This window comes from Danio rerio, chromosome 2 (assembly GCF_049306965.1).
Source record: "Danio rerio strain Tuebingen ecotype United States chromosome 2, GRCz12tu, whole genome shotgun sequence".
In the NCBI taxonomy this organism is placed as follows: Eukaryota; Metazoa; Chordata; class Actinopteri; order Cypriniformes; family Danionidae; genus Danio; species Danio rerio.
Genome location: NC_133177.1, coordinates 17,016,901 through 17,044,503, shown reverse-complemented (window position 1 = coordinate 17,044,503; position 27,603 = coordinate 17,016,901). Strand labels below are relative to the sequence as shown.

At 45.4% G+C, this 27,603-nt stretch overlaps 1 protein-coding gene and 1 non-coding gene across 3 annotated transcripts; both read right to left on the bottom strand.

Annotated features, from left to right (window-relative positions):
* Positions 1-15,118: 15,118 nt before the first annotated feature.
* On the bottom strand, positions 15,119-22,982 carry LOC141377979 (uncharacterized). Of its 2 annotated transcripts, none has more exons than XM_073924228.1 (2): positions 22,806-22,982; positions 15,119-18,897 (listed from the first exon to the last, which is right to left on the bottom strand). In XM_073924228.1, exon 2 carries the CDS (start codon positions 16,906-16,908, stop codon positions 15,598-15,600), a length of 1,311 nt encoding a protein of 436 aa, XP_073780329.1. In that variant the 5' UTR covers positions 16,909-18,897; positions 22,806-22,982; the 3' UTR covers positions 15,119-15,597. The 2 variants fall into 2 exon arrangements, with proteins under 2 accessions (XP_073780329.1, XP_073780338.1); XM_073924237.1 differs by having other exon boundaries at positions 15,119-18,494.
* LOC141379456 (U2 spliceosomal RNA) lies at positions 22,794-22,982 on the bottom strand. Its single transcript, XR_012396098.1, has one exon. It is a non-coding gene; the product is annotated as a U2 spliceosomal RNA (small nuclear RNA).
* Positions 22,983-27,603: the final 4,621 nt, after the last annotated feature.

The window sequence follows — 27,603 nt, the reverse complement described above, 5'->3', positions numbered from 1 at the left end:
TTCATGTGTACCTAAATATATACATAAAAGCAGAGTGAAATTTTTGTTGTTGTTGCTGTCTTTGTGTTATGTTTTTGTGTTTTGTGATTTCTGTTTCAAAGTCCATGTTTGTGTAAAAGTTCGTGAGTGTAGGTTTAGGAGTCAGTGTTTGTGTTAAAAGTCCATGTATGTTTGTGGTGAAAATTCCTTGTTAAAACGCGAGCGAATGATGAAATAAAATGTCCACTAAAAGCACTAAAAGGCCAAAGCTAAAAGAAATAAAAGCAAACCAATAAAAGCCAGTTCAGAAACTAAAAACTCGCTCTTGTGCAGGATCGAGAGTGAGTCTTAACAAGAAAGTCCATTCACTCCAGCTCTCCAAAACAACCACAGTCTCTATGTTTCCGGGGCATAGCGGAGATCCCCCTCCTCCGGCCCGCTGGCCCGCTGTTCCCGTAGCCAGATTGGTGAGGGTGCATCTACGGGCGGCCAGGTACGGTGGCGGCCGGGACCCTCCTCGTGTGACCCCGGCCCCCTCGTCCTAAAGTTGGCGCCCGGTACCCCTCTAGCGTAGATGATACCATGTGCTTTGCCCTGTGGAGGGGCACCGTGACGCCCTTTGCTACCAGCAGGTTCCTGGTGACCCAGATGGCATCCTTGATGGCGTTTAGGGTGAGCCAGAGTGCGGTAAAGTCCTCTTTCTCCATGTCCGTCGCACCCCGGCCCACCCCATGGATGGCTAGGTGGTAACTCATCTGGGCCCCTCCCGCTGGCAGATTCCGTTGGTATAGGGGGCCGGTTGCTGCCCACAGGTCCCGCGCAGCGGCGCACTCCCAGAGCAGATGCCGCACGGTCTCCGGGCTTGAGCATCCGGGCCGTGGGCAGATGGAGGTCTTGGCCATGCCTCTGGAGTGCATTACCGCCCTGACCGGGAGGATCTCGTGTGCCGCCATCCACGCTAGGTCCTTATGTCTGTTCTGGAGAGCTGGGTGGGCCGCGTTCTTCCAGGCCTGTTGGGCCTCACCGAGTGTGAGGCCCGGAACCCGACTCACTTGCTCTCGATCCTGCACAAGAGAGATCAAAGATTTATGGTTAGTTAAAACAGTGGCATCTTCCTGCTCTAAAAAATGTTTCTTTAAAAATTTCTTGATAAAACCATATTCTTTTGGCAGGTTAAAAGCCACTGGGCACTTCAGATCTGCGGGTATGATTTTTAGATGGCGGAGGTAAGACCCCATCCAGAATCGCACCATTGCTACCGTCTTGTTTTCTCTGGATGGGGTCACCGCATATCTGAAGTGCAGGGCGGTCAAACGGCTTCCTAAAAACAGGTGGAGGTCAGGGAGGCCTTTTCCACCATTTTCTTTCCTTTTCTTAAAGACCTCCCTCTTCACTCTGTCCCATTTGGACCCCCACAGAAAGTAAAAGACCGCCCTCTCCAGATTTAAAAGGAAGAATCTAGGAGGACTAAAAACAGAACATGTCAGTAAAAGCAAGGGTAAAACAACAGCTTTAAAAATTAAAACTTTTCCTTCTAAAGTCAGTTGTCTTAAACCCCAAAAACTTAATCTACTCTTAGCTTTCCCTAACAAGTCAGTCCAGTTCCCCCCTCCTCCACCCTCTTCGTCAAATTTAATCCCTAAAATTTTAAGATCACTCTTTTTAAAAACCAAGTCTAGACCACCTGTGTCCACCTTCCCCCACGGCCCGAAGAGCTGGGCCTCGGACTTATTTCGATTTAGTCTGGCGCCCGAGGCCCGACCATACCATTCTGTCAAATCCATAGCTCTTCGGGCCGATGCGAGGTTGGTCATTAAAAGTGTTATGTCATCCATGTATAGGACACAGGTGGCCGTCAACCCCCCTGTGCCAGGCACGTTAAAACCATTAATCCATTTGTCCCTTCTCAAGATCTGTGCCAGTGGCTCAATACAAGCCACATACAAGAGCGGGGATAAAGGACACCCTTGACGGACGCCGCTGTGAATATTGACAGCTTTGGTTAGATGCCCATTAACCATAATTTTGCTAATCAGATCTTTATATAGCAGTCCCACCCACTCTATGAACCTCCCTGGAAAGCCCATTTTCTCCAGGACCTTAAAAAGGAACTGGTGCGAGATTCGGTCGAATGCTTTTTCAAAATCTAAATTTAGAACTATTAGCCGATTATCTCTGTCTCTCGCGTAACAGATGGCATCTCTAATCAATACCAGGCTGTCCGTGATCTTTCTCCCGGGCACAGCACAAGCTTGATCCGGGTGGATTACGTCTTCTAAAACCATTGACATGCGCGTCGCTAAAATTTTTGTAAAAAGCTTACAGTCAAAATTTAAAAGCGTGATTGGTCTCCAATTTTTTAAGTCAGTCTTGTCATCTTTTTTATGTAAAAGTGAAACTATCCCTGTTCTAAAACTATCTGGCAGTCGGTTAGAAGTCTCAAATTCTTTAAAAACAGTTAAAAGCTCTTGTCCTAAAATGTCCCAAAAGGTGACATAAAATTCTAGGGGAAGTCCATCCATTCCTGGGGACTTCCCATTTTTAAAACTTTTAAGAGCTTTAAAAACTTCTAGAATTGTAAAATCTTGAGCTAAAAAACTGTTTTCCCTACTTACTTTTTTTTCTAAAAAATTTAAGACTTCTAATTGAATATATTCATCTGTTTGTTTTTCTTTATACAATTCTTCATAAAAATTTTCGACGCCATTTAAAATTTCTTTAGTTGTGTGCACTTCCCTCCCATTTAATTTTAAACTGTTTATTGTTTGTCCCCGAGTGATTATTTTTTAAAAAAATATCTTGTGCACTTTTCCCCTTCCTCAATATGTTTTTCTTTACTTCTTAAAATAAAACCTTTACTTTGAATTTCACTTAAAACTGACATTTCATTTTTTACCTCTTTTATTTCATCATTAAAATCAAGACCTTCGTTTAAAAGATTAAAATAGCGTTGTAATCTTTTTTGCAACCCCATCATATGTCTTTTTTCTTTATTTTTATTTTTCTTCCCTATATGTCTAAAAAAACCTCTCGTCCAGTCTTTCACCTTTTCCCACCATTGTGCTCGTGAATCGTAAAAGTCCTGGAGGGTCTGCCATTGGCTGAACTGCTCTCTGTAATCTCTAACTACCTCCTCGTCTTTTAGCAGAGAGCAGTTCAGCTTCCACAGCCCTCCCCCTACCGTCACACTTGTGGGGAGTGAAAGAGTGCAAGATAGCATTGTGTGGTCAGTAAAAAAGAGGGGGGTTAGTTTAGCATCAGTTGGCGGGCAGTCTCGTGTAAAAATATAGTCGATTCGAGAGGCTCTGGTACCATCACCACTGAACCAGGTGAAGCCCTCCTCTCTTTGATGCATTGTTTTAAAACAGTCGACTAATTTAAAATCCCTAACCATACCCTGCAATAAAAAGGATGTTTTATCCAATTTAAAACCCTCTGTTTTTTTTCTGTCTTTGTTTGTTAAAATACAATTAAAATCTCCTGCTAAAATAAGGGGTGCCCTACCTAATATGTGGGGTTGCAAGTCCACTAAAAGCTCATGTCTTTCATTTTTATCATTAAAACCATATACGTTAATAACCTTAAAACCCTTATCTAAAAAAGTCAGATTAGCTAAAAGTGCCCGTCCGTCTCTTAAAACCGTGCTGCCCTCCACCAAGATATTGGGATTATTAATTAAAATAGCGACCCCATCATTTTTATTAAAATTGGATCCACTCCAAATGGAGGGTCCAGGGGTCCAAAGTTCTTCCCCTCTTCTATAGTTTTTTAAAAAGGGCAGAGAACACTCTTGCAATAAAAACATGTCTGACTTAAAAGTTTTTAAAAAGGATAGGATGCTCTGTGCTCTTGTGGTGGACCTCACACTTCTAACATTTATGGTTGAGATTGTGAGGGCCATGAGCAGTATATGGATAAAAGACATGAACCGTTATAAAAACGACAATTAAAAGAGGTAAAACTCACCAATCACGCAGATTAAAAGACAATAAAATCTTTTAAAACTCACGTGTGGTCCTGTAGCATTTCCTCGTCTTTTCCCCCATGGCAATCAGGGGAGGAATTAGAGGAAGTGCCTATCGCCTCAGAGCCCACAGAGACAAGCTCTTGTGGATCTTTAGGCGACGATGTAGTTAGTTTTATGTGCAAAAAGGAGACCTCATTTGGAGACATGAGTGGCCATTCATGGCTCAGACTGTCCATTTCTGAACCATCTGAGCCACTGACCACTCTTTGTTTCTTCTCTGCATCACACAGAGGAGAGTCTGCAGGTCTTTTCTGCACCTGAGCATTTGGGAGTGAGGCATCACTTGATGCAACACTCACCTCAGAGACGGTGAGGAGAGAGGAGGTCGTTTCCTCTCCCTTTTCCATTCCTATTGGTTCGTTTACCTCCTCTCTCCCCACCTCTACCGACTGTGACTCCGCCCCTGGGGCCGCCCCACCTTCTCGGCATTGGTTGGGCTCTGAGGCTGGCTGGGAGATGTCGGCTCCCGCCAAAACCTCAGGCCCCGCCCCTTCTCTTTGTTCTAAAACCAGCGTGGTCGGTGGGGCGGCCATTTTTTGACTTTTCAGTTTGTTTGCAAAGCTTTTTGGGCAATCTCTATAGAGATGGTTTGAATCACCACAGAGATTGCACCGCCTGCCATTGGTACATTGTTCAAAACTATGTCCAATTTCTTTACACTTCCCGCATACTGTTTCTTGGCACGCTTCTGCTAAATGCCCAAACTTGTTGCACTTTCTACAAAGTTTGGGCATGCCTTGGTAATGAATGTAGCCTCTGTTCTCTCCCAGCACAATCATGGAGGGCAGATGTCTCAGGCCCTGGAATCCTCCGGCATCCTCCCATTGTTTGATGGGAATCCGCCAGGAGCAATTCCAGATGCCATCCTCATCTAGCACCTTAACTGGCTGTCCACGAACAGTGCAAAATCTTCCCAGCCATACACAAATGTCTTCACCAGTCACTGTTTCATTAAACATTCTGACAATCACAGTTTTAAGTGTGTTGTCTGAAAGTTTTTCCACAGTAAACATGGAGAACTGGTCTTTTACAGAGTCAAATCTTTGCCAAAAAACGTTTAAGTGGGAGGCAGCTTTAAAGCTAACATCAAATCCCTTGTTAAGGGGCAGAGTCACTATACAGTTCAGTTCGTCGGGTTTAAATTTCAAGGCTTTTTGGATTAGCTTCCTGGAGAAGTCCAAGCGGGACAACTCCAGGAGCTTTCCATTAACAGTTTTAAAATTAAAACGCACGCTGTGGTGCCTCCGCATGCCGGCACGAGCAGCCGACATGGTGGAGGCACCAACAGCTCTCTATAAAACCACACCAATAAAACAGCCAAATCAATAAATACTTAAAACCTTACCTTAAAAAGACTTCACGAAAACGCTCAGCCGGTGTACCTCCCAAAGGTTGTGGTGGCCGCTACAAAAGCAGGCACCAGGGTGAACCTCCAAGAGGCGATCGCCGTCCCAGCCGCGTGACCAGATCAAATATAATACTGATAAGAACAGATTTTTTTTTTTTTTCGAAAAAAATTTATTGACAGCGTTTAACAATTTTACATAAAATCTCCATCCCAAAAACACATCTTAATCTTTTGTCGTTTCACATATTTTCTTTTGAATATAAAACTTACAGAATAAATAAATAAATGCAATAAAATACAGTATAAATTTAAAAAATGCTATTTTGTGAACGTACAAATCAATGGTGTTTGAATAAAAGACGTGTTTTTTAAAAAACAAACAACATACAATGGAGTAAAAACAAGGCTGTTCAATAAAATAAAGGCTAAAAACTAAAAACATAGACAATAAAACTGGCCTAAAACTTGTTGGCTAATCACCATTTTAACTAAACACTGGACTTAAAGGGGCTAAAACAGAAAACACATGTTAAAACATTTTAGCACACTTTAAAAGACAATAAAACACAGACAATAAGCATAACATTTTCCTTTAAAAACGTGGTTTTTTTGGAAGAAATAAAAGTGTATGTTTTGCAAAAGTCTTTTGTGTGTGCGTGTGTTATGTCAAAAAAAGAGAGAGTCCAGGCGCTGCGTTGATAAAAGCAATAAAATCGGTCCAGTAAAAACGATGTAAAAGAGTAGACGCAATCCAAAGAAATAAAATCATTTCTTTGTCCAGGATCGAGGGTGAGTCATACCAAAAGAGTCCATTCACACCAACTCTCCAGGACGGTCACAGCCCCTGTGTTTCAAGGGCATAGCGGAGATCCCCCTCCTCTGGCCTGCTGGCCCGCTGTTCCCGTAGCCAGAGTGGTGAGGGTGCATCTACGGGCGGCCAGGTACGGTGGCGGCCGGGACCTCCTCCGTGTGACCCCGGCCCCCTTGGCCTCTTGTCAAGGTCCGGTACCCCTGTAGCGTGGTTGTTATCAGTCCCTTTGTCCCTTGCAGGGGTACCGTGACCTGCTTCCCCACCAGCAGGTTTCTTGTGACCCAGATGGCATCCTTGATGGCGGTCAGGGTGAGCCAGAGCGATGTAAAGTCCTGTTGTGTCATGTCTTTCACGCCCTGGCCCACCCCATGGATGATAAGGTGGTAGTCCATCTGGGCCCTCCCCGCCGGCAGGTACTGATGATACAGGGGGCCGGTCCTGGCCCACAGGTCCCGCGCAGCGCCGCACTCCCAGAGCAGGTGCCGCACGGTCTCTGGGCATCCACACCCAGGCCGTGGGCAGACGGGGTTTCTGGCCATGCCTCTGGAGTGCATAACCGCCCTGACCGGGAGGATCTCATGTGCCACCATCCACAACAGGTCCTTGTGTCCGTTCTGGAGAGCTGGGTGGGCCGCGTTCCTCCACACTTGTTGGGCCTCACATAATGTGAGGCCCGGGACCCGACTCACCGTCTCTCGATCCTGCACAAGAGAAATGAGAGCCTTGTGGTTAGTTAAAATGGTGACATCGTTAGTCTCTAAAACATACTTCTTTAAAAATTTCTTTATAAAATCATACTCCCTAGGTAAATTAAAAGACACTGGGTACTTAAGGTCCACTGCTAAAACTTTCAGGGTTCTCAGGTAGGACCCCATCCAGAAGCGAGTCATGGCAGCCGTCTTGTTTTCTCTGGATGGGGTCAACGCGTAACTAAAATGCAGGGCGGTGAAGCGGCTGCCTAAAAACAGGTGGGGATCCGGGAGGCCTTTTCCACCATGTTCGGGCTTTTTCTTTAACTCTGTTCTTCTTAGGCGCTCCCACTTGGATCCCCACAGGAAATAAAACACCGCCCTTTCCAACTTCCTGATAAAACGTCTTGGTGGACTAAAAACAGAAGAAACAAGTAAAATGAGTGGTAAAATTACGGATTTAAAAATCAAAATTTTACCCTCCATTGTTAATTTTCGTAACCCCCAGAATCCCAACTTTTGGTTTACCTTTGTTAAAATGTCGTTCCAATTTTGCCCTCCCCCACCCTCTTTGTCAAATTTTACCCCTAAGATTTTAAAATCATTTTCCTTAAAAGTCAGCTCTAGTCCCTCTGTGACGACGTTACCCCACGGCCCGAAGAGCTGGGCCTCGGACTTTTTTCGGTTTAATCTGGCTCCCGAGGCCCGACCGTAGAAATCGGTCAAATCCATAGCTCTTCGGGCCGAGGTGAGGTCTGTCGTTAAAAGGGTAACGTCGTCCATATATAAAACACAAGATGCTGTTAAACCCCCCGGAATTTTAAAACCTGTAATCCATTTATCCCTTCTCAAGAGCTGTGCCAGTGGTTCAATACAAACCACATACAGGAGTGGGGATAACGGACACCCTTGACGGACGCCACTGCAGATATTTACTGCTTTTGTTAAATGCCCATTTACAATGATTTTGCTGACAAGGTCGTTGTACAGCAGTCCCACCCATGCTAAAAATCTTCCCGGGAACCCCATTTTTTCCAGTACTTGTAACAAGTACTGGTGCGAGACTCTGTCAAATGCTTTTTCAAAATCTAAATTTACCACGGCTAGACGAATGTTTCTGTCTCTCGCGTAACAGATGGCATCTCGGATCAGCAATAGGCTGTCCGTGATCTTCCTCCCGGGCACAGCACAGGCTTGATCCGGGTGGATTACATCCTCTAAAACTGTCGACATCCTTGTCGCTAAAATCTTTGTAAAAAATTTATAATCAGTGTTTAAAAGAGTAATTGGTCGCCAATTTTTTAAAATTGTCTTGTCATCTTTTTTAAAAAGCAGAGAAACTATTCCTAATCTAAAATCCGCAGGTAGTTTGTTAAAATTTTCGAATTCATTAAAAACAGTCAGTAAAACCCCAGCTAAAATGTCCCAGAAGCATTGATAAAACTCCAGGGGAAGACCGTCCATTCCTGGAGACTTCCCCTTTTTAAAACTTTTAAGAGCTTTATCTAAATCTTCTTTCTTAAAATCTTGGGTTAAAACTGAATGTTTTTCTTTTTGTACTTTTTTGTCTAAAAAATTTAAAACCTCATTTAAAGCGTCCTCGTGTACTATTTTTTTTCCATATAAATTTTCGTAAAACTTTTCGACTTCTTTTAAAACCCCCTCTGTGGTATTTAAAATAGTCCCCTCGTCGTTTTTTATCTTTGATATCCCCCCTCCCTTTGTGATTATTTTTTTAAAAAAATATCTTGTACACTTTTCATTTTCTTCAATTTTTTTCTCTTTTGCTCTTAAAATCACTCCCCTGCTATTTTCCTCTGCTAAAACCAACATCTCTTTTTTAACTTCTTTAATTTCGTTGTTAAAATCAAAGCCCATGTTTAAAAGGTTAAAATATCTCTGTAGGCGTTTTTGCAGCCCCATCATGCGTCTCTTTTCCCTATTCTTTTTTTCCCTACCTATCCTTTTAAAAAAAAGTTTTGTGCGTCCTTTTACCATTTCCCACCACTGTGCTTGTGTATCATAAAAGTCCTGGAGGGTCTGCCATTGGCTGAACTGCTCTCTGTATTCCCTCACCACTTTCTCATCTTTTAACAGAGAGCAGTTCAGCTTCCACAGCCCTCCACCTAACGTCACACCCAGGGGCAGTGAAAGCGTGCAAGACAGCATTAAGTGATCGGAAAAGAAGAGGGGGGTTAATTTCGCATCGGTTGGCGGGTAGTCACGTGTGAACATGTAATCGATTCGAGAGGCTCTGGTACCATCACCACTGAACCAGGTGAAGCCCTCCTCTCTCTGATGCATAGCTTTAAAACAGTCCACTAATTTAAAATCTCTAACTAAACCCTGCAATAAAACCGATGTCTTGTCTACTTTAAAATCATCTGCCCTTCTTCTGTCTTTTTGAGTTAAAACACAGTTGAAATCACCTGCTAAAATGAAGGGCACCCTGCCTAGCATGTGGGGCTGTATGTCTTCTAAAAGCTCAAATCTTTTGTTTTTGTCCGTAAAACCATAAAAATTTAGAACATTAAAATCCCTATCTAAAACAGTCAAATTAGCTAAAATAGCCCGCCCATCTCTCACCACCGTGCTTCCCTTCACCAAGATGTTTGGATTGTTGATTAAAATGGCCACCCCGTCATTTTTATTAAAATTTGAGCCACTCCATATGGAGGGTCCGGGGGTCCATAAATCCTCCCACTTTTTATAATTTTTTAAAAAGTGTAAAGCACATTCTTGTAATAAAAAGACGTCTGTTTTAAAAGTTTTTAAAAGGGAAAATATGCTCTGTGCTCTTACTAGGGACTTCACACTTCTCACATTTATAGTGGAGAAGGTAATATCCATGAGCACAATATTTTAAAGACATGAGCTGCTTAAAAGACAATTTTAAAACCTACAGAAAAGTCTTAAAACCGACATTAAAATCATGTCTTTTCTTGTTGCACACTCCCCTCCTTTCCAGGAATTATCCCTGGATTGTTAGGGTGTGTGTCTATCGCCGCCAAATCCACAGAGATATTCTCTTGTGTTTCTTTTGGCGATGATGATATTAGCTTAACGTGCAAAAAGGACACCTCATTTGGGGACTCAAGAGGCCACACACGACTCGAAATAGTTACGGGTGAACTATCCGAATCGTGTGAGACTCTCAATTTCTTCTCTGTATCAAACAGAGGAGATCCCGCGGGTCTCTTTTGCACCTGAGCACTTGGGAGTGAAACATTGATTTCACTCCCCTCTGAAGCCTCCACTATCTCTGAGACGGTGAGGAGAGAGGAAGCTGTGTCTTCCTCCTCTTTCCTCTCTAAACTCACTTCTGATTCGACAGCTTCCCCTCTCCTCACCTCAACCGATTGTGACTCCGCCCCTTTGGCCGCCCCGCCTCCTCCTTCTTGGCCGGTCCCCGAAGCCGACGGCAAACTTTCGTTTCCCGCCAAAACTTCAGGGACCGCCTCCTCCCTTTGTTCCTCGGCTACCACGTTTTGCGGGGCGGCCATTTTGTTGCTTTTCACTCTGTTGGCAAAACTCTTAGGGCAATCTCTGAAAAGATGGTTAGTGTCTCCACACAGATTGCACCGCCTGCCATTGGTACACTGCTCAAAGCTGTGCCCAATTTCTCTGCACTTCCCACAAACTAGCTCTTGGCATGCTTCAGCGAGATGCCCATTTTTCCCACACTTCCTGCACAGTTTGGGCATCCCCTGATAATGGATGTAGCCCCTGTTCTCCCCAAGCACAATCATAGAAGGCAGATGTCTCAGGCCCTGGAAGCCCTCGGCGTCTTCCCACTGTTTAATGGGAACACGCCAAGAGCAGTTCCAGATGCCGTCCTCATCTAAAACCTTGACTGGCTGGCCACGAACAGTGCAATATCTACCCAGCCACACGCAGATATCGTCACCAGTTACTGTTTCATTGAACATTCGGACAATCACTGTTTTAAGAGTGTTGTCCGAAAGCTTTTCCACAGTAAACATGGAAAACTGGGCTTTAACCGAATCAAATCTTTGCCAAAAAGCATTAAGCAGAGAAGCAGCCTTAAAACTTACATCAAATCCTTTGTTCAGGGGCAGAGTCACAATACAGCTCAATTCTTCTGGCTTGAAATTTAAAGCTTTTTGGATAAGCTTCCTGGAGAAGTCCAATCTGGACAACTCCAGGAGCTTCCCATTAACAGTTTTAAAATTGAAACGCACGCTGTGGTGCCTCCGCATGCCGGCACGAGCAGCCGACATGGTGGAGGCACCTACAGCTCTCTAAAAACAACAATAAACTTAAAACCAGCAGAATAAATATTTAAAAGAGACCTTACCTTAAAAGACTTTGTAAAAACGCAGCCGATGTACCTCTCGCAGGTCTTGGTAAGCACTACAAAAGCGCTCACCAGGGTGAACCTCCCAGAGGCGATCGCAGTCCCAGCCGCGTGACAAGATCAAATATAATACTGATAAGAACAGATTTTTTTCTTTCGAAAAAAATTTATTGACAGCGTTTCCCATTTGTTTCTTACATCACAATCATATTTAAAAACATATCTCTTCACTTAGTTTCATTTGAGTACTTAACAGTAAATAAATAAAAAATGAATAAATATATACATAAATAAATAAATAAATAAATAAATAAATAAATAAATACTTGCAAAAGTACTTTAAATGAACATAAAATGTCAAGTGTATAGAGGACATGTTTTTTTTTAAAAAAAAGGCAAACAAATGAAAGACTAAAAAACAAGCTGTTCAATAAAAATTAAAACGGGTCTAAAAAAGAATCACGGTCTAGTCACCATTTTAACAACGCAGGACTTAGTAAAAATGAATTGAAACATAAAACACACATTTTAAAACATTTCAATACACATTAAAAGACATATGGCACTTAACAAAAACACTTTAAAATCAGGGTTTGTGGAGGAAATAAAAGTGTATGTTGTGCGAAAGTCTTTTGTGTGTGCGTGTGTTATGTAAAAAAAAGTCCTTGGCGTAGATGTTGATAAAAAAAGTGATAAAAACCAGTCCATTAAAAAATGCATGAAAAGCAATAGTAACAATAAGAAGATAAAATCATTTCTTTGTCCAGGATCGAGGGTGAGTCATACCAAAAAAAGAAAAAGTCCATTCACACCAACTCTCCAGGACGGTCACAGCCCCTGTGTTTCAAGGGCATAGCGGAGATCCCCCTCCTCTGGCCTGCTGGCCCGCTGTTCCCGTAGCCAGAGTGGTGAGGGTGCATCTACGGGCGGCCAGGTACGGTGGCGGCCGGGACCTCCTCCGTGCGACCCCGGCCCCCTTGGCCTCTTGTCAAGGTCCGGTACCCCTGTAGCGTGGTTGTTATCAGTCCCTTTGTCCCTTGCAGGGGTACCGTGACCTGCTTCCCCACCAGCAGGTTTCTTGTGACCCAGATGGCATCCTTGATGGCGGTCAGGGTGAGCCAGAGCGATGTAAAGTCCTGTTTTGTCATGTCTTTCACGCCCTGGCCCACCCCATGGATGATAAGGTGGTAGTCCATCTGGGCCCTCCCCGCCGGCAGGTACTGATGATACAGGGGGCCGGTCCTGGCCCACAGGTCCCGCGCAGCGCCGCACTCCCAGAGCAGGTGCCGCACGGTCTCTGGGCATCCACACCCAGGCCGTGGGCAGACGGGGTTTCTGGCCATGCCTCTGGAGTGCATGACCGCCCTGACCGGGAGGATCTCATGTGCCACCATCCACAACAGGTCCTTGTGTCCGTTCTGGAGAGCTGGGTGGGCCGCGTTCCTCCACACTTGTTGGGCCTCACATAATGTGAGGCCCGGGACCCGACTCACCGTCTCTCGATCCTGCACAAGAGAAATGAGAGCCTTGTGGTTAGTTAAAATGGTGACATCGTTAGTCTCTAAAACATACTTCTTTAAAAATTTCTTTATAAAATCATACTCCCTAGGTAAATTAAAAGACACTGGGTACTTAAGGTCCACTGCTAAAACTTTCAGGGTTCTCAGGTAGGACCCCATCCAGAAGCGAGTCATGGCAGCCGTCTTGTTTTCTCTGGATGGGGTCAACGCGTAACTAAAATGCAGGGCGGTGAAGCGGCTGCCTAAAAACAGGTGGGGATCCGGGAGGCCTTTTCCACCATGTTCGGGCTTTTTCTTTAACTCTGTTCTTCTTAGGCGCTCCCACTTGGATCCCCACAGGAAATAAAACACCGCCCTTTCCAACTTCCTGATAAAACGTCTTGGTGGACTAAAAACAGAAGAAACAAGTAAAATGAGTGGTAAAATTACGGATTTAAAAATCAAAATTTTACCCTCCATTGTTAATTTTCGTAACCCCCAGAATCCCAACTTTTGGTTTACCTTTGTTAAAATGTCGTTCCAATTTTGCCCTCCCCCACCCTCTTTGTCAAATTTTACCCCTAAAATTTTAAAATCATTTTCCTTAAAAGTCAGCTCTAGTCCCTCTGTGACGACGTTACCCCACGGCCCGAAGAGCTGGGCCTCGGACTTTTTTCGGTTTAATCTGGCTCCCGAGGCCCGACCGTAGAAATCGGTCAAATCCATAGCTCTTCGGGCCGAGGTGAGGTCTGTCGTTAAAAGGGTAACGTCGTCCATATATAAAACACAAGATGCTGTCAAACCCCCCGGAATTTTAAAACCTGTAATCCATTTATCCCTTCTCAAGAGCTGTGCCAGTGGTTCAATACAAACCACATACAGGAGTGGGGATAACGGACACCCTTGACGGACGCCACTGCAGATATTTACTGCTTTTGTTAAATGCCCATTTACAATGATTTTGCTGACAAGGTCGTTGTACAGCAGTCCCACCCATGCTAAAAATCTTCCCGGGAACCCCATTTTTTCCAGTACTTGTAACAAGTACTGGTGCGAGACTCTGTCAAATGCTTTTTCAAAATCTAAATTTACCACGGCTAGACGAATGTTTCTGTCTCTCGCGTAACAGATGGCATCTCGGATCAGCAATAGGCTGTCCGTGATCTTCCTCCCGGGCACAGCACAGGCTTGATCCGGGTGGATTACATCCTCTAAAACTGTCGACATCCTTGTCGCTAAAATCTTTGTAAAAAATTTATAATCAGTGTTTAAAAGAGTAATTGGTCGCCAATTTTTTAAAATTGTCTTGTCATCTTTTTTAAAAAGCAGAGAAACTATTCCTAATCTAAAATCCGCAGGTAGTTTGTTAAAATTTTCAAATTCATTAAAAACAGTCAGTAAAACCCCAGCTAAAATGTCCCAGAAACATTGATAAAACTCCAGGGGAAGACCGTCCATTCCTGGAGACTTCCCCTTTTTAAAACTTTTAAGAGCTTTATCTAAATCTTCTTTCTTAAAATCTTGGGTTAAAACTGAATGTTTTTCTTTTTGTACTTTTTTGTCTAAAAAATTTAAAACCTCATTTGAAGCGTCCTCGTGTACTATTTTTTTCCCATATAAGTTTTCGTAAAACTTTTCGACTTCTTTTAAAACCCCCTCTGTGGTATTTAAAATAGTCCCCTCGTCGTTTTTTATCTTTGATATCCCCCCTCCCTTTGTGATTATTTTTTTAAAAAAATATCTTGTACACTTTTCATTTTCTTCAATTTTTTTCTCTTTTGCTCTTAAAATCACTCCCCTGCTATTTTCCTCTGCTAAAACCAACATCTCTTTTTTAACTTCTTTAATTTCGTTGTTAAAATCAAAGCCCATGTTTAAAAGGTTAAAATATCTTTGTAAACGTTTTTGCAGCCCCAACATGCGTTTTTTCCTTTTGTTTTTTCTCTGTTTTCCTATTTTTTTAAAATATGTTTTTGTCCTCCCTTTAACCATTTCCCACCACTGTGCTCGTGTATCATAAAAGTCCTGGAGGGTCTGCCATTGGCTGAACTGCTCCCTATATCCTTTAACCACTTCCTCCTCTTCCAACAGGGAGCAGTTCAGCTTCCACAGCCCTCCGCCTATCGTCACACCAGGGGGAAGTGAAAGAGTGCAGGATAGTATTGTGTGATCAGAAAAAAAGGTGGGGGTCAATGTAGCATCCACGGGCGGGAAATCTCTTGTAAAAATATAGTCTATTCGAGAGGCACTGGTGCTGTCACTACTGAACCAAGTGAAGCCTTCCTCTCTTGGATGCACTTGTCTAAAACAGTCAACTAATTTAAAATCTTTAACTAAATTGTTTAAAAGAGTTGATGTTTTGTCCAATTTAAAATCTGCCTTTTTCCTGTCTTTCTGTGTTAGAATACAATTAAAATCCCCTGCCACCACTAGGGGAGGTTTACCAAGCATGTGGGGCTGCAAGTCTTCTAAAAGTTCATATCTCTCGTTTTTATCAGTGTGTCCGTATATATTTAAAACATTAAAATCTCTTCCTAAAAAAGTCAGTGTTACTAAAAAGGCCCGCCCATCTCTCACCACAGTGGTACCCTTCACCAGAATGTTGGGATTGTTTATTAAAATTGCGACCCCATCATTTTTGTTTTGGTTCGATCCGCTCCATAGGGAGGGACCTGGGGTCCACACGTCTTCCCACTTTCTGTAATTAGAGATAAAAGGTAAGGCACATTCTTGTAATAAAAACACGTCAGACTTTAAGAGTTTTAAAAAAGATAAAACGCTTTGTGCTCGAATGGGGCTCCTCACACTTCTCACATTAATAGTGGAAATAGTAAGGGCCATGAGCAGATGAAAAGGGGATATGCACATTTAAAAGAGTTACAGTTAGTTTACAAAGATATCAATGGTTTTAAAAACAAGATAAAAGTCAGGTTATGTCTTGTTGCATCTGCTCTTCACCTATCCCAACAGGTGTTGGGTCAGGGGAGGAGATGCTAACCACTTCAGAAGCCACAGAGAAGACCTCTTGTGGCTCCTTCGGTGATGATGATCTTAGCTTTACATGCAGAAATGAAACTCCATTAGGAGAACCTAAGGGCCATGAGCGGTCTAGATCTTCCGATTTGGAACTATCTAGCCGCTCTGAAGCCCTTAGTCTTTTCTCCTCCATTTCTAGAGGAGATCTCGCAGCCCGTTTCTGCATCTGAGCATAAGGAAGTGAACACTGAGTTTCACTTTGACTAGCGTCAACACTTGCCTCAGAGACGGTGAGGAGAGAGGAAGCCGTTTCCTCCTCCTCATTGGCTGTTACATTTTGTGTCACACTTTGTTGGGGAGGGGCTTCCTCCCTCTGTTCAAATAAAATGGGTGACTCCGCCCCTATGGCCGCCCCATTTCCTTCTTCCTGGCCGGTTCCTGTGGCTGGCAGGGAATTTCCCGCCAAAACCACAGGGACCGCCTCCTCCCTTTGTTCAACCATGCTTGCTTGTGGGGCGGCCATTTTGTTGTTTTTCAGCTTGTTGGCAAAGCTTTTTGGGCAATCTCTGAAGAGATGGTTTTCTTCTCCACACAGATTGCACCGCCTGCCATTGGTGCACTGCTCAAAACTGTGACCAACTTCTCTGCACTTCCCACAGATTAACTCCTGGCATGCTTCAGCGAGATGCCCATTCTTCCCACACTTTCTGCACAATTTGGGCATCCCCTGATAATGAATGTAGCCCCTGTTCTCTCCAAGCACAATCATTGAGGGCAGATGTCTCAGGCCCTGGTAGCCCCCGGCATCTTCCCATTGTTTAATGGGAATTCGCCAGGAGCAATTCCAGATGCCATCCTCATCTAGCACCTTGACTGGCTGGCCTCGAACAGTGCAATATCTGCCCAGCCACACACAAATGTCATCTCCAGTAACTGTTTCATTAAACATTCTGACAATCACAGTTTTAAGTGTGTTGTCAGAAAGTTTTTCCACAGTAAACATGGAAAACTGGATCTTAACCGCATCAAACCTTTGCCAGAAGTCATTTAATAGGGAAGCAGCTCTAAAACTAACATCAAATCCTTTTCCTAGAGGCAGAGTCACTATACAATTCAGGTCTTCAGGTCTAAAATTTAAGGTTTTTTGTATCAGCTTCCTGGAGAAGTCCAGTCTGGACATCTCCAGGAGCTTACCATTTTTTTCTTTTAATAAAAAGCGTACGCTGTGGTGCCTCTTCACGCCGGCACGAGCAGCCGACATGGTGGAGGCACCAACAGCTTAAAACACACTAAAACACTAAAACCACAATAAATAGCCAATAAATACTTAAAACGTCTTACCTTAAAAAGTGCAATTCCTTTACCTCTCAAGGGTTGAGGGCTCACAACACAGGAGTAATTGTGAGCCAGGAAACCTCCAAGAGGCGATCGCTGTCACTGCCCGCGAGGTAAGCCCAAGTATAATACTGATAAGAACAGATTTTTTCTTACGAAAAAAATTTATTGACAGCGTTTGACAATTTTTACATAAAATCTCCATCCCAAAAACACATCTTAATCTTTTGTCGTTTCACATATTTTCTTTTGAATATAAAACTTACAGAATAAATAAATAAATGCAATAAAATACAGTATAAATTTAAAAAGTGCTATTGTGTGAACGTACAAATCAATGGTGTTTGAATAAAAGACGTGTTTTTAAAAAACAAACAACATACAATGGAGTAAAAACAAGGCTGTTCAATAAAATAAAGGCTAAAAACTAAAAACATAGACAATAAAACTGGCCTAAAACTTGTTGGCTAATCACCATTTTAACTAAACACTGGACTTAAAGGGGCTAAAACAGAAAACACATGTTAAAACATTTTAGCACACTTTAAAAGACAATAAAACACAGACAATAAGCATAACATTTTCCTTTAAAAACGTGGGTTTTTTTGGAAGAAATAAAAGTGTATGTTTTGCAAAAGTCTTTTGTGTGTGCGTGTGTTATGTCAAAAAAAGAAAGAGAGAGTCCAGGCGCTGCGTTGATAAAAGCAATAAAACCGGTCCAGTAAAAACGATATAAAAGAGTGGACGCAATCCAAAGAAATAAAATCATTTCTTTGTCCAGGATCGAGGGTGAGTCATACCAAAAGAGTCCATTCACACCAACTCTCCAGGACGGTCACAGCCCCTGTGTTTCAAGGGCATAGCGGAGATCCCCCTCCTCTGGCCTGCTGGCCCGCTGTTCCCGTAGCCAGAGTGGTGAGGGTGCATCTACGGGCGGCCAGGTACGGTGGCGGCCGGGACCTCCTCCGTGCGACCCCGGCCCCCTTGGCCTCTTGTCAAGGTCCGGTACCCCTGTAGCGTGGTTGTTATCAGTCCCTTTGTCCCTTGCAGGGGTACCGTGACCTGCTTCCCCACCAGCAGGTTTCTTGTGACCCAGATGGCATCCTTGATGGCGGTCAGGGTGAGCCAGAGCGATGTAAAGTCCTGTTTTGTCATGTCTTTCACGCCCTGGCCCACCCCATGGATGATAAGGTGGTAGTCCATCTGGGCCCTCCCCGCCGGCAGGTACTGATGATACAGGGGGCCGGTCCTGGCCCACAGGTCCCGCGCAGCGCCGCACTCCCAGAGCAGGTGCCGCACGGTCTCTGGGCATCCACACCCAGGCCGTGGGCAGACGGGGTTTCTGGCCATGCCTCTGGAGTGCATAACCGCCCTGACCGGGAGGATCTCATGTGCCACCATCCACAACAGGTCCTTGTGTCCGTTCTGGAGAGCTGGGTGGGCCGCGTTCCTCCACACTTGTTGGGCCTCACATAATGTGAGGCCCGGGACCCGACTCACCGTCTCTCGATCCTGCACAAGAGAAATGAGAGCCTTGTGGTTAGTTAAAATGGTGACATCGTTAGTCTCTAAAACATACTTCTTTAAAAATTTCTTTATAAAATCATACTCCCTAGGTAAATTAAAAGACACTGGGTACTTAAGGTCCACTGCTAAAACTTTCAGGGTTCTCAGGTAGGACCCCATCCAGAAGCGAGTCATGGCAGCCGTCTTGTTTTCTCTGGATGGGGTCAACGCGTAACTAAAATGCAGGGCGGTGAAGCGGCTGCCTAAAAACAGGTGGGGATCCGGGAGGCCTTTTCCACCATGTTCGGGCTTTTTCTTTAACTCTGTTCTTCTTAGGCGCTCCCACTTGGATCCCCACAGGAAATAAAACACCGCCCTTTCCAACTTCCTGATAAAACGTCTTGGTGGACTAAAAACAGAAGAAACAAGTAAAATGAGTGGTAAAATTACGGATTTAAAAATCAAAATTTTACCCTCCATTGTTAGTTTTCGTAACCCCCAGAATCCCAACTTTTGGTTTACCTTTGTTAAAATGTCGTTCCAATTTTGCCCTCCCCCACCCTCTTTGTCAAATTTTACCCCTAAAATTTTAAAATCATTTTCCTTAAAAGTCAGCTCTAGTCCCTCTGTGACGACGTTACCCCACGGCCCGAAGAGCTTGGCCTCGGACTTTTTTCGGTTTAATCTGGCTCCCGAGGCCCGACCGTAGAAATCGGTCAAATCCATAGCTCTTCGGGCCGAGGTGAGGTCTGTCGTTAAAAGGGTAACGTCGTCCATATATAAAACACAAGATGCTGTTAAACCCCCCGGAATTTTAAAACCTGTAATCCATTTATCCCTTCTCAAGAGCTGTGCCAGTGGTTCAATACAAACCACATACAGGAGTGGGGATAACGGACACCCTTGACGGACGCCACTGCAGATATTTACTGCTTTTGTTAAATGCCCATTTACAATGATTTTGCTGACAAGATCGTTGTACAGCAGTCCCACCCATGCTAAAAATCTTCCCGGGAACCCCATTTTTTCCAGTACTTGTAACAAGTACTGGTGCGAGACTCTGTCAAATGCTTTTTCAAAATCTAAATTTACCACGGCTAGGCGAATGTTTCTGTCTCTCGCGTAACAGATGGCATCTCGGATCAGCAATAGGCTGTCCGTGATCTTCCTCCCGGGCACAGCACAGGCTTGATCCGGGTGGATTACATCCTCTAAAACTGTCGACATCCGTGTCGCTAAAATCTTTGTAAAAAGTTTATAATCTGTGTTTAAAAGAGTGATTGGTCGCCAATTTTTTAAAATTTTCTTGTCATCTTTTTTAAAAAGCAGAGAAACTATTCCTAATCTAAAATCTGCAGGTAGTTTGTTAAAATTTTCGAATTCATTAAAAACAGTCAGTAAAACCCCAGCTAAAATGTCCCAGAAACATTGATAAAACTCCAGGGGAAGACCGTCCATTCCTGGAGACTTCCCCTTTTTAAAACTTTTAAGAGCTTTATCTAAATCTTCTTTCTTAAAATCTTGGGTTAAAACTGAATGTTTTTCTTTTTGTACTTTTTTGTCTAAAAAATTTAAAACCTCGTTTAAAGCGTCCTCGTGTACTATTTTTTTCCCATATAAATTTTCGTAAAACTTTTCGACTTCTTTTAAAACCCCCTCTGTGGTATTTAAAATAGTCCCCTCATCGTTTTTAATCTTTGATATCCCACCTCCCTTTGTGATTATTTTTTTAAAAAAATATCTTGTACACTTTTCATTTTCTTCAATTTTTTTCTCTTTTGCTCTTAAAATCACTCCCCTGCTATTTTCCTCTGCTAAAACCAACATCTCTTTTTTAACTTCTTTAATTTCGTTGTTAAAATCAAAGCCCATGTTTAAAAGGTTAAAATATCTTTGTAAACGTTTTTGCAGCCCCAACATGCGTTTTTTCCTTTTGTTTTTTCTCTGTTTTCCTATTTTTTTAAAATATGTTTTTGTCCTCCCTTTAACCATTTCCCACCACTGTGCTCGTGTATCATAAAAGTCCTGGAGGGTCTGCCATTGGCTGAACTGCTCCCTATATCCTTTAACCACTTCCTCCTCTTCCAACAGGGAGCAGTTCAGCTTCCACAGCCCTCCGCCTATCGTCACACCAGGGGGAAGTGAAAGAGTGCAGGATAGTATTGTGTGATCAGAAAAAAAGGTGGGGGTCAATGTAGCATCCACGGGCGGGAAATCTCTTGTAAAAATATAGTCTATTCGAGAGGCACTGGTGCTGTCACTACTGAACCAAGTGAAGCCTTCCTCTCTTGGATGCACTTGTCTAAAACAGTCAACTAATTTAAAATCTTTAACTAAATTGTTTAAAAGAGTTGATGTTTTGTCCAATTTAAAATCTGCCTTTTTCCTGTCTTTCTGTGTTAGAATACAATTAAAATCCCCTGCCACCACTAGGGGAGGTTTACCAAGCATGTGGGGCTGCAAGTCTTCTAAAAGTTCATATCTCTCGTTTTTATCAGTGTGTCCGTATATATTTAAAACATTAAAATCTCTTCCTAAAAAAGTCAGTGTTACTAAAAAGGCCCGCCCATCTCTCACCACAGTGGTACCCTTCACCAGAATGTTGGGATTGTTTATTAAAATTGCGACCCCATCATTTTTGTTTTGGTTCGATCCGCTCCATAGGGAGGGACCTGGGGTCCACACGTCTTCCCACTTTCTGTAATTAGAGATAAAAGGTAAGGCACATTCTTGTAATAAAAACACGTCAGACTTTAAGAGTTTTAAAAAAGATAAAACGCTTTGTGCTCGAATGGGGCTCCTCACACTTCTCACATTAATAGTGGAAATAGTAAGGGCCATGAGCAGATGAAAAGGGGATATGAACATTTAAAAGAGTTACAGTTAGTTTACAAAGATATCAATGGTTTTAAAAACAAGATAAAAATCAGGTTATGTCTTGTTGCATCTGCTCTTCACCTATCCCAACAGGTGTTGGGTCAGGGGAGGAGATGCTCACCACTTCAGAAGCCACAGAGAAGACCTCTTGTAGCTCCTTCGGTGATGATGATCTTAGCTTTACATGCAGAAATGAAACTCCATTAGGAGAACCTAAGGGCCATGAGCGGTCTAGATCTTCCGATTTGGAACTATCTAGCCGCTCTGAAGCCCTTAGTCTTTTCTCCTCCATTTCTAGAGGAGATCTCGCAGCCCGTTTCTGCATCTGAGCATAAGGAAGTGAACACTGAGTTTCACTTTGACTAGCGTCAACACTTGCCTCAGAGACGGTGAGGAGAGAGGAAGCCGTTTCCTCCTCCTCATTGGCTGTTACAATTTGTGTCACACTTTGTTGGGGAGGGGCTTCCTCCCTCTGTTCAAATAAAATGGGTGACTCCGCCCCTATGGCCGCCCCATTTCCTTCTTCCTGGCCGGTTCCTGTGGCTGGCAGGGAATTTCCCGCCAAAACCACAGGGACCGCCTCCTCCCTTTGTTCAACCATGCTTGCTTGTGGGGCGGCCATTTTGTTGTTTTTCAGCTTGTTGGCAAAGCTTTTTGGGCAATCTCTGAAGAGATGGTTTTCTTCTCCACACAGATTGCACCGCCTGCCATTGGTGCACTGCTCAAAACTGTGACCAACTTCTCTGCACTTCCCACAGATTAACTCCTGGCATGCTTCAGCGAGATGCCCATTCTTCCCACACTTTCTGCACAATTTGGGCATCCCCTGATAATGAATGTAGCCCCTGTTCTCTCCAAGCACAATCATTGAGGGCAGATGTCTCAGGCCCTGGTAGCCCCCGGCATCTTCCCATTGTTTAATGGGAATTCGCCAGGAGCAATTCCAGATGCCATCCTCATCTAGCACCTTGACTGGCTGGCCTCGAACAGTGCAATATCTGCCCAGCCACACACAAATGTCCTCTCCAGTAACTGTTTCATTAAACATTCTGACAATCACAGTTTTAAGTGTGTTGTCAGAAAGTTTTTCCACAGTAAACATGGAAAACTGGATCTTAACCGCATCAAACCTTTGCCAGAAGTCATTTAATAGGGAAGCAGCTCTAAAACTAACATCAAATCCTTTTCCTAGAGGCAGAGTCACTATACAATTCAGGTCTTCAGGTCTAAAATTTAAGGTTTTTTGTATCAGCTTCCTGGAGAAGTCCAGTCTGGACATCTCCAGGAGCTTACCATTTTTTTCTTTTAATAAAAAGCGTACGCTGTGGTGCCTCCTCACGCCGGCACGAGCAGCCGACATGGTGGAGGCACCAACAGCTTAAAACACACTAAAACACTAAAACCACAATAAATAGCCAATAAATACTTAAAACGTCTTACCTTAAAAAGTGCAATTCCTTTACCTCTCAAGGGTTGAGAGCTCACAACACAGGGGTAATTGTGAGCCAGGAAACCTCCAAGAGGCGATCGCTGTCACTGCCCGCGAGGTAAGCCCAAGTATAATACTGATAAGAACAGATACTACACTTGATCTTAGCCAAAAGGCCGAGAAGCGATACCCACAAACTGTCAGCAGTAGGAGCCGCAATCTACGCCACAAATAATACAATGTCGGCAAGCATAACAGGTACTAATTTTTAACCCTTAAACCTCCAGCACATTTGCTGACAGACAGACAGACATAACATTTTAGGCTTAACTAAGAGCCGTTGGTGACCAAAAACAAACTCCAAGCTTGAATACGGCAAAGAGACGTGACTATGGGCCGCTGGTGCCCAATGAGGGTACTTGAAAAGCCCCTGTTTGAGAGACTTTTCCGACCAAGTCAGTGTAGTTGCCATCCCCCCTTCAGAAGTCCAGACCAGGATTTTGTCTGGGCCGGCCTCGGAGATCAACCTGTCTTCCTTTACCTGCTTGAGCCTTGGGAAAAGACTTCCAGGGCGTTTCTTCCATGCCCGTATGAGCCACCACAGTCAGCGGGAATCAGTGACTCTTTTTTGGGGCAGCTCCAGCTCTAAAGGAACCCCTGGAAAGGACTTGCATGGCATTTCTTCCATGCCCGCGTGAGCCACCACATCAGTCACTCCTTCTGGGGCAGCTTGAGCTCTTGAAGGAGCCCAAGAAAAGACATCCAGGGCATTTCTTCCAATCCCAAACGAGCTGCCCCAACTAGCAGGAATCAGTCACTCTTTCTGGGGCAGCCTCAGCTACTTAAGGGACCCCCTGGGAAGGACCTCCAGGGTGATTCTTCCATGCCCACTTGAGCCACCACAGTCAGCGGGGAAGGAGTCACTCTTTCTGGGGCAGCTTCAGCTCTAAAGGGACCCCTGGGTAAGACTTGCGGAGGGTTTCTTGAATGCCAAAACGAGCTGCCAGCAACTGGCAGGAATCAGTCACTCTTTCTGGGGCAGCTTGAGCTCTTGAAGGACCCCAAGAAAAGACCTCCAGGGCATTTCTTCCATGCCCAAAGGAGCTGCCCCAACTAGCAGGAATCAGTCACTCTTTGTGGGGTAGCTTCAGCTACTTAAGGGACCATTGGGAAGGACCTCCAGGGTGATTCTTTCATGCCCACTTGAGCCACCACAATCAGCGGGAATCAGTCACTCTTTTTGGGGCAGCTTCAGCTCTAAAGGGAACCCTGGGAAAGACCTCCAGAGAGTTTCTTGCGTGCCCGAACGAGCTGCCAGCAATTGGCAGGAACCAGCCACTCTTTCCGGGGGCAGCTTCAGCTCTGAAGGGAACCCTGGAAAAAGACTTCCAGGGGGCTTCTTGAACGCCCACGCGAGCTGCCAGCTCCTGGCAGGGATCAGTCACTCTTTCTGGGACAGCTTGAGCTCTTGAAGTAGCCCAAGAAAAGACCTCCAGGGTGTTTCTTCCATGCCCACTTGAGCCACCACAGTCGGCGGGGAATCAGTCACTCTTTCCGGGGGCGGCTTCAGCTCAAAATGGACCCCTGGGAAAGACTTCCAGAGGGTTTCTTGAATGCCCTAACGAGCTGCCAGCAACTGGCAGGAATATGTCACTCTTTCCGGGGCAGCTTGATCTCTTGAAGGAGCCCAAGAGAATACCTCCAGGGCATTTCTTCCATGCCCGAACGAGCTGCCAGCAATTGGCAGGAATCAGTCACTCTTTCCGGGGCAGCTTGAGCTCTTGAAGGACCCCAAGAAAAGACCTCCAGGGCATTTCTTCCATGCCCAAAGGAGCTGCCCCAACTGGCAGGAATCAGTCACTCTTTCTGGGGCAGCCTCAGCTACTTAAGGGACCCCTGGGAAGGACCTCCAGGGTGATTCTTCCATGCCCACTTGAGCCACCACAGTCAGCGGGGAAGGAGTCACTCTTTCTGGGGCAGCTTCAGCTCTAAAGGGACCCCTGGGTAAGACTTGTGGAGGGTTTCTTGAATGCCAAAACGAGCTGCCAGCAACTGGCAGGAATCAGTCACTCTTTCTGGGGCAGCTTGAGCTCTTGAAGGACCCCAAGAACAAGACCTCCAGGGCGTTTCTTCCAAGCCCAAACGAGCTGCCACAATAGGCGGGAATCAGTCACTCTTTCTGGGGCAGCTAGACCTCTGGAAGGGCCCCAAGAACAGACCTCCAGGGCGTTTCTTCCATGCCCAAACGTGCTGCCCCAACTAGCAGGAATCAGTCACCCTGTCTGGGGCAGCTTCAGCTGCCCAAGGGACCATTGGGAAGGACGTCCAGGGTGATTCTTCCATGCCCACTTGAGCCACCACAGTCAGCGGGGAAGGAGTCACTCTTTCTGGGGCAGCTTCAGCTCTAAAGGGACCCCTGGGTAAGACTTGCGGAGGGTTTCTTGAATGCCAAAACGAGCTGCCAGCAACTGGCAGGAATCAGTCACTCTTTCTGGGGCAGCTTGAGCTCTTGAAGGGCCCCAAGAACAAGACCTCCAGGGCGTTTCTTCCATGCCCAATTGAGCTGCCACAATAAGCGGGAGTCAGTCACCCTGTCTGGGGCAGCTTCAGCTCCAAAGGGACCCCTGGGTAAGACTTATGGAGGGTTTCTTGAATGCCAAAACAAGCTGCCAGCAACTGCCACAATAGGCGGGAATCAGTCACTCTTTCTGGGGCAGCTAGACCTCTTGAAGGACCCCAAGAACAAGACCTCCAGGGCGTTTCTTCCAAGCCCAAACGAGCTGCCACAATAGGCGGGAATCAGTCACTCTTTCTGGGGCAGCTAGACCTCTGGAAGGGCCCCAAGAACAGACCTCCAGGGCGTTTCTTCCAAGCCCAAACGAGATGCCTCCACAAGCGGCAATCAGTCACCCTTTCTGGGGCAGCTTCGGCTACTCAAGGGACCAGTGGGAAGGACTTCCAGGGCGTTTCTTCCAAGCCCAAACGAGCTGCCACAATAGGCGGGAATCAGTCACTCTTTCTGGGGCAGCTAGACCTCTGGAAGGGCCCCAAGAACAGACCTCCAGGGCGTTTCTTCCATGCCCAAACGTGCTGCCCCAACTAGCAGGAATCAGTCACCCTGTCTGGGGCAGCTTCAGCTGCCCAAGGGACCATTGGGAAGGACGTCCAGGGTGATTCTTCCATGCCCACTTGAGCCACCACAGTCAGCGGGGAAGGAGTCACTCTTTCTGGGGCAGCTTCAGCTCTAAAGGGACCCCTGGGTAAGACTTGCGGAGGGTTTCTTGAATGCCAAAACGAGCTGCCAGCAACTGGCAGGAATCAGTCACTCTTTCTGGGGCAGCTTGAGCTCTTGAAGGGCCCCAAGAACAAGACCTCCAGGGCGTTTCTTCCATGCCCAATTGAGCTGCCACAATAAGCGGGAGTCAGTCACCCTGTCTGGGGCAGCTTCAGCTCCAAAGGGACCCCTGGGTAAGACTTATGGAGGGTTTCTTGAATGCCAAAACAAGCTGCCAGCAACTGCCACAATAGGCGGGAATCAGTCACTCTTTCTGGGGCAGCTAGACCTCTTGAAGGACCCCAAGAACAAGACCTCCAGGGCGTTTCTTCCAAGCCCAAACGAGCTGCCACAATAGGCGGGAATCAGTCACTCTTTCTGGGGCAGCTAGACCTCTGGAAGGGCCCCAAGAACAGACCTCCAGGGCGTTTCTTCCAAGCCCAAACGAGATGCCTCCACAAGCGGCAATCAGTCACCCTTTCTGGGGCAGCTTCGGCTACTCAAGGGACCAGTGGGAAGGACTTCCAGGGCGATTCTTCCATGCCCACTTGAGCCACCATAATCAGCAGGAATCGGTCACTCTTTCTGGGGTGTGTTTTAGCTCTCAAAAGCGCCCTGGAAGGACTTCCATGGCCACAATTAGCGGGAAACCATCACCTTTTTTAGGGTCAGACCCAGCTCTTAAGGGACCCTTCCATGGGAAGGACTTCCAGAGCCTTTCTTCCAATCCAGCTTGGCCGGAAATCAGTCACCCTTTCCCGGGGGTACGCTTAAGCTCCTAAGGGCCCCCCTTTCCGGAGCGTTTTTCCTTGCCCGCACTGGCCTTGACTCTGGCTGGGTAATCTTCACCCTCTCTGGGGGCAAGCACCTGCCCTGTGGGGGACCCTGGAGGAACACCTGTTCTCCAGCAGTGCCCGGGTAGCCCAAACTTAAGCCCGGGAACATTGACTTGGTTAACCGCAGGTGCCAGCCTTGCGTGCCGCTGGTGCCCCAAAGGGCATGTACCTCTAGGCGCGGGACGTCCCCACTCGTAGGCTGGGAGTTGGGGCCCCGGCCCGGCGCTTTGGACCCTGGGTGAATGCGACAGGAGCGGGGGGTTTCATACTTTGCCATTTTTCAAATCCTCTGCACAGCTCTCTGGACCCACCATCCCCCAGGTCAGACTTGGGTCCTGATTGGGAATTATCCTCGCCACAGCTCTCTGGACCCACCATCCCCCAGGTCAGACTTGGGTCCTGATTGGGAATTATCCTCTCCACAGCTCTCTGGACCCACCATCCCCCAGGTCAGACTTAGGTCCTGATTGGGAATTTTGGATGGATTTTTTTTATTTTTTTTTTTTTCCTCCCTGAGTTGCAATATGTGCATCGTGGCTCATGGACTAGAATAAGAGGATCCTGCCAAGAGGGTTGTTCATGCTCACTGTCTAAACGAGCGCATAAGACAGATACCTAATCGCAAAGAAGCGCAAGTCCCTACATTCAATCTAACGTTATGTTAAATTTCATGCAATCTAGTTCTGCTGTTCACCGCTT